This window comes from Acanthochromis polyacanthus, chromosome 9 (assembly GCF_021347895.1).
Source record: "Acanthochromis polyacanthus isolate Apoly-LR-REF ecotype Palm Island chromosome 9, KAUST_Apoly_ChrSc, whole genome shotgun sequence".
Classification (NCBI taxonomy): domain Eukaryota; kingdom Metazoa; phylum Chordata; class Actinopteri; family Pomacentridae; genus Acanthochromis; species Acanthochromis polyacanthus.
This window is the reverse complement of record NC_067121.1, coordinates 6,226,837-6,239,651: the sequence shown is the minus strand read 5'-3', so window position 1 is coordinate 6,239,651 and position 12,815 is coordinate 6,226,837. Positions and strand designations below refer to the sequence as shown.

General features: G+C 39.8%; 1 protein-coding gene across 1 annotated transcript in view; it reads left to right on the top strand.

Annotated features, from left to right (window-relative positions):
- Positions 1-12,815, top strand: part of lamc1 (laminin, gamma 1) — a 91,564-nt gene that overhangs the window by 52,319 nt on the left and 26,430 nt on the right. Inside the window, exons 3-5 of the mRNA XM_051952975.1 lie at positions 6,973-7,103; positions 10,661-10,824; positions 12,113-12,301. Of these exons, the coding sequence (XP_051808935.1) occupies positions 6,973-7,103; positions 10,661-10,824; positions 12,113-12,301 (484 nt within the window). The remainder of the gene's footprint in view (positions 1-6,972; positions 7,104-10,660; positions 10,825-12,112; positions 12,302-12,815) is intronic.

The window sequence follows — 12,815 nt, the reverse complement described above, 5'->3', positions numbered from 1 at the left end:
ATACTTTAACCAGATTCTGTGAAAAACAAAAAAATCTGTAGCCCTCTTTGCAACCATAAAGCTGTTAGTAATCCAACTGTGGCCAACAGTGACCACATAAAAATGTTTTGAGTTTTTTGTTGAACTGCAGGCGGTGTTCTGTCACTAAGGTTAAAAGAATTTGATTTTTTATCTAAATTTCTTTATTAAATATGTCTCACTCAAAAATGTGCAGAAAATACACAGTTTACTTTCACCGGATTCTGTAAAAAAATAAACTAAATTTGTAATATAAAATTCTTTTTCCAGTGGTGGTGTCAGTTTTGGACACTTTTTGGACGTGTTGGTTCCAGTTTTTTGCTTTTTTTGTCCAATGAATTTCAACTTTACCTTCCTTTTTTTCCTGAAGGTGTTTGAGTTCATCTACATGTTTTTTCTGTTTCCAGAGGTTCAGACTTTATGTAGAAAAATCATCCAACAGTGACTAAAAATGTGACAGGAACAAAAAAATAAACACCAGAACCTGCTGTGAGTTCAGAGGGTAAATAAATAAGCAGCAGATCTCTACTTTAAAACCCTCAGATTTATTATTGGGCCATTAAAGCTTCACAGAGTGATTCACCGACATTAAACTTGTATTTTACCTTCTTATATTTGGATTTACAACGTCTCATGTTTATCGTCTGGAGTTTATTTCTCCTCCCATCGGGCTCGTTGGACGTCTTCAGCTGCTAAATGTGATGTTTCACAGACAGTAAACCGGCCGTTGACCCACGCTGACACCTCAGACCACGGACTTTGTACCGACGTTTAGTCACGACTCAAACCTTCAGCTGATTACAGATCAGAAGACGTTTCACTCAGGTGTCGTCGACAGAATGGAGAAGATTTTAAGGGATTAGCAGAGTTCTGGCACAAAGCAGATCATAATTATTATTAACATAAAACATGAGGACACGTTTGAACTTTAGCTTAGCAGCACCTGTTCAAAAATCTGAAAGTTTATCTCTCGAATAACGTTTTGCTTGAACATTTAGTGTGCTTTCCTTGTTGACTCTGAAGAAGTTTCTGGGTGTTTCTTTATTTGCTCCTGACTCATTTTTTGTCACTGTTTGCTCATTTTTCACTGCAACATAAAGTCCTGAACCTCAGAACTCAGAGATGTTTTCTGTCTGTAGAACACTGTTATATTGACAGAAAATAGAACTAAACAATAAACTACAGTGTTATTTATTCTATAAAAACTGAAATAATTTATGTATCTAACATTTTTCTGAGTAAATTCAGCTGTTAGTAACACTTGAAAATACACAGTAATGCCACATATTATTGATTTTTCATGATTTTAATATTTAGTTTGTTTCTCGTTTCATCTCTACTCTCCTCCGTGGAAACACCGCCTGCAGTTCAACCCGAAAAATCCACGAATTTTAGCGTCGTGACCGTTGGTTGCAGCTGAGTCACTGAAAGCTTCACAGTTGCACAACAGAGAGCAGAATTTTTTGTTTCTTACAGACTCTTGCCAGAGAAAATTGTTTATTTTTGGCTATTTTTAAGATGAGACTCGTTGAATGAAATAATTCGGATGAAATCACACAACTTCAGGCCTCCTGTTAAAACTGGTATGGCACAGATGAGGAGTTCAAAGACTGTCAGAAAGCTGAAAATCAGAAGAATGGTGCAGTTTTTATAGTTTTTCTATAGTAATAAGTGTAGTTTTAGTAAAGATAATATGCACTTCAATGCCACCTATAAGAGATGCATTAAAAAAACTAATTTAACATTTTTTTTCCTCTTTTGAAGCAACAGAAGCTGATATGCAGCTATTACAGTAAAGAATATATTTTATTTGATCTCCAAAAGTCTGACGAGAAAACACGCTAAGGTCCTACAAAGTAAAGGAGGCGGCATCTCATTGGTCAACATCAATTTTTGCACTCTAATGATCGAGGACAAAGTTTGTTTTTACAAAAATCTGAGAGCAGAAGTTTGGCAGAAGAAGTCTGAATCTGAAGATGTTTGTGTTGCAACAAAAGAGAAAGAATTACGAAATCTGGAATGAAGAAACTTTGCTCTCCAACTGAGAGAACGACTCGATGGTTTGTGGAATCGTTTATTTCCAGCGTTGCTTCACATCTTCTTCAGGGATGAAGCTAGAAGCTCAATCAGTGATAATTAAAACACATCCGTCACGGCGGACAGTTTGTTTCCAGGCTGCAGCTCGGCCGAATGGTTGCGATTCCCGGAGGAGTCTCCAGCGCCAGGCAGCATTCTTCCTTCAAGAAAACACATGTCCCGGCCGAGGCGTTCCACGCCGCCGCAGAGCTGCAGATGATTGATAGCAAACAAATGTTTAGTTTAAACAGCGTGGAGGAGCAGCAGAGGACGGAGGAGCCGCAGCTGCCGGACCAGTTTATTCTGCATGAATCACAACAGCGAGGGAGGATCGGCTGCAGATAAACGAAGCAGCTGCAGGAGAGCTTTCCACACCAGAACCAGAACTAGAACCTGCGTCACAGATGATCCGGAGACTCTCGAGTTGCTTCAGATCCAGCCGAGACGGTCAGAGTTCAATCAGACGTTTCCTGAGTCTGAATCCAAAACCTGCCGGGAGGTTTGAAAGGCATGTTGTCTTTAAAAACATCGAAAAAACAACAAAATGAAGCCATTTACGAGAAACGGAAACAAAAAGAGTCTCCTGGTGTTCAACTTTATGAAGAATCCTTGAACTTATCATGTGAGACGTTCAATTTCATCGGGAAAATTAACCAGAATCAGAGCTTTCAATCCTGATATTTCATCATAATCACTTTATTCTACAAGCCTCGATTAAAAATTCACCACAAATAAACTCTCTGAAGAAACAAGATTCTGCAAAAAATTAAAAATTCTGCGTTCTTCTACTCAGCCAAATCACTAAGAGTGGCTCAGCTGCGATCAACAGTCATGAGACACAAATTTGTGGAATTTTTTGGCTGAACTGCAGGCAGTGTTACGTCACTAAGCTTAAAAAGTTGTTCTATTTCATCAAAATTTCTGTATTCGACACGTCTCACTTAAAAAATTGGCAAAAACAAAGTCTTTATTCTACCCAGATTCTGTCAAAAACAAATAATTCTGCTCCTTTCAACGCAACTGTGAAGATATTAGTGAGTCAGCTGTGACCAACAATCGTGTGACAAAAATTCTGAGATTTTTCGACTGAACTGCAGCCAGTGTTTCCACAGAGCAGAGAGGAGACGAGTGTGGAAACTGATGAAAGATGGAAACAAACTATCCACGGTATTTAGAGTCATCAGTTATTTTTCCAGTCTTGTTAGCATATCACACATGCTGATTCTAGTTTGTTTTTTTAGTATTTAAAGGATAAATAATCAAAGCACCTGCATAGACGACATTTCAGAGTTCTCTCTCCTTCATTCTGTTTCCAAAGAGGTTCAGGATTTTATACTGCAGTGAAAAATAAGCAAACAGTGAAGAAAAAAGCCTTCCAGAAAGCTGCTGGAGGTCACCGGGTTAAACTGGATTTACGCACAATAAGCGACTGTAAATCTGAGGCCTGAAGGCAGCGGCTGAATCGTTCCGACATGTTTCCAAACAAGACGTGGTTCTGATTGATGCACCAGATTTTTTGTTTTTGTCAGTTCTGCCTGAAAAAAAGCTGCTTTAGTTAAACAGACTCCAGCTCTGTGTGGCTGTTGAGTAATTCATCATTCAAGATTGAGACACAATAAGTTGAATATCTGGAATTATTTAGTGTACAAAAGCTTAAAAAAACTGGATAGCACTGGATAAAAATGGTGACAAGATGGCAGATATTTAACTGTTTATATTTTATCATCTGTGTGTTAGTCTCTTTGCTATAAATAAATAGAACTGTTTAAACCAAAGAAGACATCGAGTAATAAAGGTAATAATAATATGGATGTTTTATGCAACAAAATAAAATGGAACCTTATTGAAATGTCAAAAAATGAAATGTTTAAAAGCCAAATCAGATTTCTAACATTCATCGACCGAACGGTGAAACTGCAGGATCAAAATTCATCACAGTGTTGCTTCCAAGCCGAGATTTTACTGAATACCAGCACAAATGTGACCCAAAACATCACCAGATTTACATCATAAACGCCTCCTCCTGTACTTCTCTTCATTCTCAGCTGAACCTTATTCGTCAAAAATCTAAATTTTCCATTAAAATGTGTTTATATTCTGCTGTGTGTTTGTGTTCTGAGTGTTTGGGCTTCATAAAGTTGAAGAATCGATCCTCTGATCAGGACTTTTGTCGGTAAATCTCCTCCAGACTTTTAGTTAAGCAACACTTCCTGTTTCCGAAGCCTCTGAGTCACAGCTGAGAGTTTTCACCACTTTTCCAGCAGCCAGACGAGGATTTCACATCAACTCGCCAAGTCAGAGGAGGAGGCGGAAGTTTTCCTGAGTGGGCAGATAAATGTTCAGATTCCTTCCAAACCTTCCTACTTTCGGACATTAGATCTCTGTGAAAACATGATTGTGCAGCGACTAAACCGATCAGATCTGTAGCTTCAACCAGTTTCCTCCTCAGTTTTTTTTTATTTCACGTGTTTGCTGCCTTTCAGATTTGTTTGTCGTCTCACAGCTGCTCTGAATGGAAACCTCTGGGCCTGATAAGCCTCCTGCTGATACTGAACAAAGCTATCGTTGGCCTCCGCTCCTACTTTCCCATGAGGCTTTTCACACACTGACTTTCTTTATCGTCCGAAGGCGAACAGGTGTCCTTGAGTAATTTTGTCCATCTGGGTTTCATATCTTAACGCCAAGGAAATAAATTCCATTTCTCTGAAAGTGTCATACTGTTTTTTTCCAGTGTTTCCCACAGAAGTCCTGTGGCTGCTTCATGTGATGTAAAGAAAATTTGATTTCAGACGCCATCTGTGTTTGCTCTGGTGTTTGAGTTCAGCTTCCAGTCGCGTTACCACGGTAGCTTTGATTGAAAGTGAAATATGTAGACACTTACTGGATGAAATCTGCTTCAGACATTCATGTTTCATCCTCAGGATAAACTGCTGTAACTTTAAACCACAAAGTAAACCCTGCAGACGACAGCTCAGTTGGACTTTCTTTACATTTCTGTGTAACATCCTGGCAAAAAACAAGCGTACGTACTCTTGCACCAGTTAAAAAAGTAACCTAAAAGTCAAAATAATTGGCGATAACCATTAGTGGCAGACCTACTTTTAAGGATATAGTTGGATTTTACAACACATTCAACAGTTTCAGAGCAACGTAATCGACTTTTTGTGTCCAACTGATGAATCAGAATCAAACTTTCACTCTGTTTTAGCTCCATTTTTGGTCTCCGCCAGTTTCTTGTGGAATTAAAGGGGAACTTCGTTTTTTTTTTCAACCTGGGGTCTGTTTTCATATGTAATTTCATACATGTGAGTGATGGAGAAATGAATTTTCGACATAGCTCCAGTATTTAGCCAGGCAGGCAGCTTAGCAGCTCAGCTAGCAGCTCAGCTAGCAGCTCAGCTAGCGAAAAGTATGGGGCAACAACACCGGGTAAAAATCAGCGATTATCTGTAGGTGAACCAACAATAAGCTGATTAATTATAAAATGGTCAAAAATTGGCTAAAACCATTAGCTTCAGACATACTTTTAAGATATAGTGGACTTGACTCCATGTCTAGGGCTGCAACTAATGACATGTCAATGAGTAGTCTGAGCACGATACATCATCAAAAGCGGAAGTGAGCGCGCAATGCAACAGAAATCACCTTCCGACCGGAGCGCGGAACACGGACGGACGTCGGCGCTGCATCGTGCATGTATTATGTATGCATGCTGCAGCGCGGATGTCCGCGTTCTATCATAAACATGGATGTCAGCGTTTACTATACAGCTGTATCTAAACGCGTCCGCGCTGCATCGTGCATACATAATATATGCACGATGCAGCACCGACGTCTGTCCGTGTTCCGCGCTCCGGTCGGAAGGGAATTTCTGTTGCATTGAGCGCTCACTTCTGCTTTTGATGACGTATCCTGCTCAGACGACTCGTTGACGCGTCGTTCGGTGCAGCCCTATCCACGTCCAACAGTTTCAGAGCAACACAGTCGACTTTTTGCATCCAACTGACGGATCAAAATGAAATATTTGCTTCATTTTTGGTCTCCACCAGTTTCTGATAGAATGATCTTTATCTTATCTGTAGATGGACAAACAAGTAATGAGTCGAATGGCTGATAAAATAATCAAAAGTTGACAATAATCATTAGTTGCAGCCTCTCTTTCAAGATGAAGTTGGACATGATACTATATCACCAGTTTCAAAGCAAGAAATTCACATCAAAATTAGTGAAGTTTAGTTAAATATTAAACAAATGCATAAATATTCTCTGTAATAAATACATGAGGTTATTATTTTAAAGAGGACGTCTTTCTAGAGACTGCTTTTATTCACAGCGAGGGACTTTTGTTTCCTACATCCACATTTTATTCCACATGTCTTTGTGTTTCTGTCTAAAATGAAAAGTTGTGCCAATGCGCAGTAAGAAGCTACTAATTAGTCACAGCGTCGGCTTTCAGACATACTAGACCGTCTTGTCTATCTGGGATTAAACTCAAGGTTTCTGTGTCCTTGTCGCCTCGATATGAACCAAAGTTTGTCAGAAAGTCCCTTCTGGAAGTATTTTGGGTAGAAAAACACACTTTGACTCCTTTAACGCCTCCACACCGGGTCAGGAAATGGCCTCCACCATGTTTGCAGGTTGTTTATAGATGCTGTTCCAAAAGCAGCATAAAGTTAACCAATAAAAATATTAACTGATGTGTATTTTCATCTACAACTGAGATTTTTTTTCATGCATTAATTAAAAAATGTGCAAATAATAATTAGATGTAAGCGGTGGAAAGATGTCAAGGTCAGACAGGTGATTCTGTCTGCAGGTTGTTTGCTTGTTATCCTGATGTTTATCTCTAACGCTGCTTCCATGTTGCGTCTGTTGCAGGACTGGGTGACAGCCACCGACATCAGAGTGACCCTGAACAGGCTCAACACGTTCGGAGACGAAGTTTTCAACGACCCCAAGGTCCTCAAGTCCTACTATTACGCCATCTCCGACTTCGCCGTGGGCGGAAGGTAAAGACCTGATTTTAAGGCATTCAGACTGAATTAAACGCCCAGCTTTAGTTCATGTTTTGATGCATTTTGCAGCTCCTGTTCAGTGCTGCCATAAAACCTCGAGTTAGAAAAGCAGCGTCTCTGAGCTTCAGGGAACCTGCTCAGACAAAGCCTGGATGGAGGCTGTGGTCAGGTGGTTTTGTGGGTGCTGGTGTTGCTGTGTCACTGTGTGGTCTGCTTCGCTGTGGCCTGCACAGGAATCCACATAAGAACTTCTTTTCCTGCACGCCTGAAAAAAAGGGGTTTCGACAGGCATTACAAGAGTGTTAAACAGACTGCGCCTCTGCAGCAATAATCTGTTTGAAATGTGGAGCAGATTTCCATTACACAGCCAGCATTCCTGGCATTCCTGGCCGGCAGGACTGGATTACAGGGAAACCGGAATGGGGCGGACCGAGCGCCATGACGGATGGAAGAAAAGGGAAGAGTCCCGAGCAGAGCACCTGCAGGATTTAACCTTTACTGATCCAAGGAGGGTTTCTGAGGAGCCCTTATTTACCTGTCAGTGGTCAGCTGCATTATACCAACAGTTTAGACGTACAACCGTGAAGCGTGATGAGGCTTTGATACCAACAGTAAGAGCTGAAGGTGCATCTGTGTGTGAAAACTAAGATTTCTGCTAAAATTAAACTTTACAATGTGACTTTAAGTTCAATTTGAGCTTCCTCAGAAAGTTCTTTAATTAACTTGGCTAGAAGTTGAAATAACAGTTAAAAATCAACTAAATCAAAGTTTAAAGTTAAATTAACTCAAAACTGACAGTCTGAAAATCTAACGTTAAGTTCAAGCTAACAGTTAAGCTAAATACAACTAATCTAAGCCTCATCTCAAAGTTCAACTATAGTTGCTAACCAGTGTCAATCCCAACTTAACTTTATGTTCAAGCTTACAGCTAAGGAACTACTTAAAGCCAAAGTTGAATGTAGCTAAAATCAATTAAATCAATATAAAAATCTGGCTTGTTGTTGACCTAATTCAATGCTAACAGTCTGACTGCAAAAAGAAAATATAAGTCAAGACCAACAGTTAAGCAGCTAACTAAAGCATACGATGAAAATTTAGTTGCTAATTTTAAGTTCAAGCTAACAGTTACAGTTACATGAAACCAAAGTTGAATGTAACGGTCTTCAATCAATTAAATTAAAGATAAAATCAACTTAAAACTAAGTCGGGTCACAAACTTTCAATCCAAGGTAACAGTTAAGACAGCTAGCTAGCTAAACATATCTACATGAAACTCAGTTCAATTACATTTGCTGAACCAGTGTTAATGCTAACAGCTTTGTAAGCTAAAGTTAAAAGTTTAGCTAGCTGCTAACTTAAGTTGGAACCAACAGTCTAGTTGCTATTGAAACTCAAAAACAAAACCTAGTTGCTAATTTACAGTGAAGCTTTCTGATAGCTACTAAAGCCCAAAGCTAACAGCTAAGTAGCTAAATATAGTAAATAATCTATTACTAGTATAGACTGAAGCTAACAGACTAGAAGCTAGCTAAAGATACGAGTAAAACGGCAAAAAATAAAACTTTAGTTGCTTCTTTAAACCTGCTCTGAAGCTAACAGTCCCCAAAGGACGGATATTCTTCTTCTTCTGTCTGGAGATCTTTTGATAATTTGTAGGAAATTAGTTTTATTAGTAACAGAATTTGGAAGTTTCTCTAAATGGACTTCTTTGTCTCGGTAGATCTGAGTGTATTTTATCTCCAACAGTGATTGAATTCCTCAGTGTTTCATGTAAACACTCCTGAGGCCGTTCTTTGTTTTGGTTTGTGCTTCATGGATGAACTGAGTTTCACAGTTGTGCACATTAATAATATTTTAAACTGCAGACGGTGAATCGTGCAGGTTTTAAGTTTGACACGGTGCAGCTTTGGCAGCTTTTTGCATGAGCTGCTGTTGTGCAGGCGAGCATGAAGCCCGTCTTCCTTCCTGCCGTCATTTTTTCCACGGCTTTGTGCCAACAAACACCTGAGACAATAGCCGAAGGTGGCTGCTGAGCAAGTCCTGTCCTGTTGAGAGGGGCTCCTCTGCCCGACGAGGACCAACAAAACCTTCAGCGGAAAAACCTCAACATTGAGCTGTCCACTGTGTCACTTTAATAGTCTGAGAGGCAGCGAGTGCTCTAGTGAAAATGTAGAAGAAGAATTTAAACTTTAAAGACATTAAGAAAGATTAGATGTTTAACCCTCCAAAACCAGATGGGTTTCTGATGCATGCTATCTTTAAAAAAAAAAATCACCGGCATGACACCAGGAACAGTAAAACTTGAACTCATCACAATGAAATCTAAGCTTACAATCAGGATATTTCTTCAAAACCACTTTATTCAACGTGTCTTAGTTGAATATTCACCAAAAACAAACCATCTGCAGTCACCAGAGTCTCTAAAAAACACAACACAACGACACAACCATGAAAATACCAGTGACTCAGCTGCAACCAAAAGGGACCTGACAAAAATTCAGAAACTTTTCAACTAATCTGCCGGCTGTGTTTACTCAGAACAGGTAGGTGAATAGTTATCAGTACAGCTAACACCTGTGGGAAAATGTTGTGCATGTTAAATAAAGAAATTCCATTTATTTCTGACTGAAGTCTGACAATAAGAGAGGCTGAGTGGAAAATAAAACAAACAGGACCAATAAAATAAATGTAGCATGGATCAAAAACAGTGAACAGAGGAGCAAGTTGTTGGAGATACATTCAGCATGGAGAAACATCTTTCTACTGATGATGAATAGAGTAGAGAGGAAAAGGCTGGAAACTGGAAAATTGCTTAATACCTATAGTATGTGGAAACAAAAATGATCACAGAGACAGAAAGCAAAAACATCACAGAAAGCATCAGAAACAAGACACAAAAAGACTAAAACAAGATGCAAAAACAACTAAAATGACACAAAATGACAAAAACCAGATGCAACATAACTAAAACGAGACACAAAATGACAAAAACCAGATGCAAAATAACCAAAACAAGACACAAAATGACTAAAACAAGATGCAAAATGACTAAAGGAAGACACAAAATGACTAAAACAAGACACAAAATGACAAAAACACAATGCAAAATGACTAAAGCCAGATGTTCAACAACTAAATCAAGACACAAAATGATGAAAACCAGATGCAAAATAACTAAAACAAGACACAAAATGATGAAAACCAGATGCAAAATAACTAAAACAAGACACAAGATGCAAAAACACTAAAGGAAGATGTTCAACAACTAAAACAAGACACAAAATTACTAAAACGAGATGCTAAACAACTAAAGCAAGACACAAAATGACAAAAACAAGATGTAAAATAACTAAAACGAGACACAAAGTGACAAAAACCAAAAACCTCCTTCAAGAAATAGTCCTATTACGGTTAAAAAGGAGCCCACAGACACTGAGAAGCTGCCTGGAGTTCAGAGGATTGACAGAAAACGCTGTCTCAGGTCATCCGTCTCTCTAATGGACAGGTTGCGTGTCGTTCAGGTGTGACAGGTGTGTTTCTTCTGCCGCCAGGTGTAAGTGTAACGGCCACGCCAGCGAGTGCGTGAAGAACGGCGGACGTCTGGTGTGTAACTGCAAACACAACACCGAGGGGGACGACTGCAACGTGTGCAAACCGTTCTTCAACGACCGGCCGTGGAGGAGGGCGACGGCCGACAACGCCAACGAGTGTCTGGGTGAGTCTGTCCACGCTGCAGCCGCCATCACACCGGAAAACATGCTCCCCTCAAAACAAGAAAAGAAGACTTATCTCAAGGAACTTTTAGCTTGAAATAAGTAAAAAAAAATCTGCCAATAGAACAAGTGAAAAATGGCTTGGTAAGATTTCTTGAAATAAGATATGATGTTTAGAATATTGAGATCTTAAAATTGGAAAACTTATTTTAAGCTCTATGTTACCAGGATTGTCAAGCTTAGGCGACTTAAAATAAACCAGATATGCTTTAAAAAACAAATTTTCTCTCAAAAATAGATTCTGGCTTTCACGTAACCTCCTAATTTCAAATGTATTAAACTTATTTTGAGTTTTCTCATAAAATACAACTCAAAACAAGATAATTACCTCCGCCAAGGAGGTTATGCGATCGGGTCCGTTTATTTATTTGTCTGTCTGTGTGCGTGTCTGTGGACAGGATTTCTCGGAAACTACTTGTCGGATCTTCATGAAATATTCACCAGAGGTGGATCTTGGCCCAGGGAAGACTCCATTCAAATTATGTGTTGATCCAGATAAGGATCTGGATTCTGGATCCGGATTTAGATTTTCCAACTTCGTATCATTTCTCCAAAACTAGTGAATCGATGGGAATGTAATTTACAACAACGTTAGATCTTGGGGTTCTCATCAATCAGTGATAATATGCAGGTCCTACATGTATGTATCAGGATTTTGGATCTGGATCCAGGTCTGGATCCAGAATCTGCAATTTCCATAGGACAATTTGTCTAAACACTTACTGGGCGGATCTTCACGAAATTTTCACCAGAGATAGATCTTGGCCCTGAGATCACTCCACTGAACATTTATGGTGATTTGGATCAGGATCTGGATTCTGGATCCGGATCTAAATTTTTTAATTTAGTGAAAATCATCATGACAGAATTAACTTTTCTTGTTGCAAAAAAAGATCTTGCTTTACCATCCACATCTTCCCTTGGCGGAGGTCAGAAATCTCGGATTGCTCTTGTTTCAAGATTGTTTGACTTAACAAGATATTTAAGATGCACTGTATTTACCCTTCATATCACTGTGCAGAGGCATGACTAAAGCGAGTTAAGGGGACTTTTACTGTTTTTCTTCTCCCACAGTCGACCTAATCCGGCCCCTGCCCTCAGCTCAGGAGGCCGGAGGAACCTGAGAGTGACGGAAACTGTGTCTGGAATGAGGCGTTCACGTGTTCACGGTTAAACCAGATCTCTGCTCTTTCTGTCCTCTTTAATCCCTGTTTCTGTTTCTGTCTTCAGCCTGTGACTGTAACGGGAAGAGCTCCGAGTGCTACTTCGATGCCGAGTTGTACCGAGCCACCGGACGCGGAGGTCACTGCAGGAACTGCGCTGACAACACCGACGGGCCAAACTGCGAGCGTTGCCTCGACTACTACTACCGAGACCAGAGCGGCAGCCGCTGCCTGCCCTGCAGCTGCAACAGCATCGGTGAGTCGCAGCTCCAGAAAACCCGTCAGTAAAGAGAAGACGTGAAGCTGTAGAGAGAAACGGTCAGGTTAGACCCCGACGCTGCAGTTTCCCAGCAACACTTGAACGCAGCGTGAATAAACAGTGATGACCCACATTTATATTTCACATGAAAACAGTAAAGAAACTGAAACAAACTCACATGTAAAACACACAAACGGTGTTATTTCGGGTTGTTATGGAGCTTTTAGTGTCAGTTTGAATGATTGTGTGGTTATTCTGTATGTTTTGTGTTACGTTTCAAGTCTTTTTGTGGTCCGTTTTGTATGTTTTTGTGATCAGTTTGTGTTTTTGTGGTCTTTCTGCATGTTTGGTGTTTGGTTTAAAGTCTTTGTGATCTGTTTTGTATGTTTTTGTGATCAGTTTGTGTGTTTTTGTGGTCGTTCTGCATGTTTTGTGTTTGGTTTACAGTCTTTGTGATCCGTTTTGTATGTTTTTGTGGTCAGTTTGTGTGTTTTTGTGGTCATTCTGCATG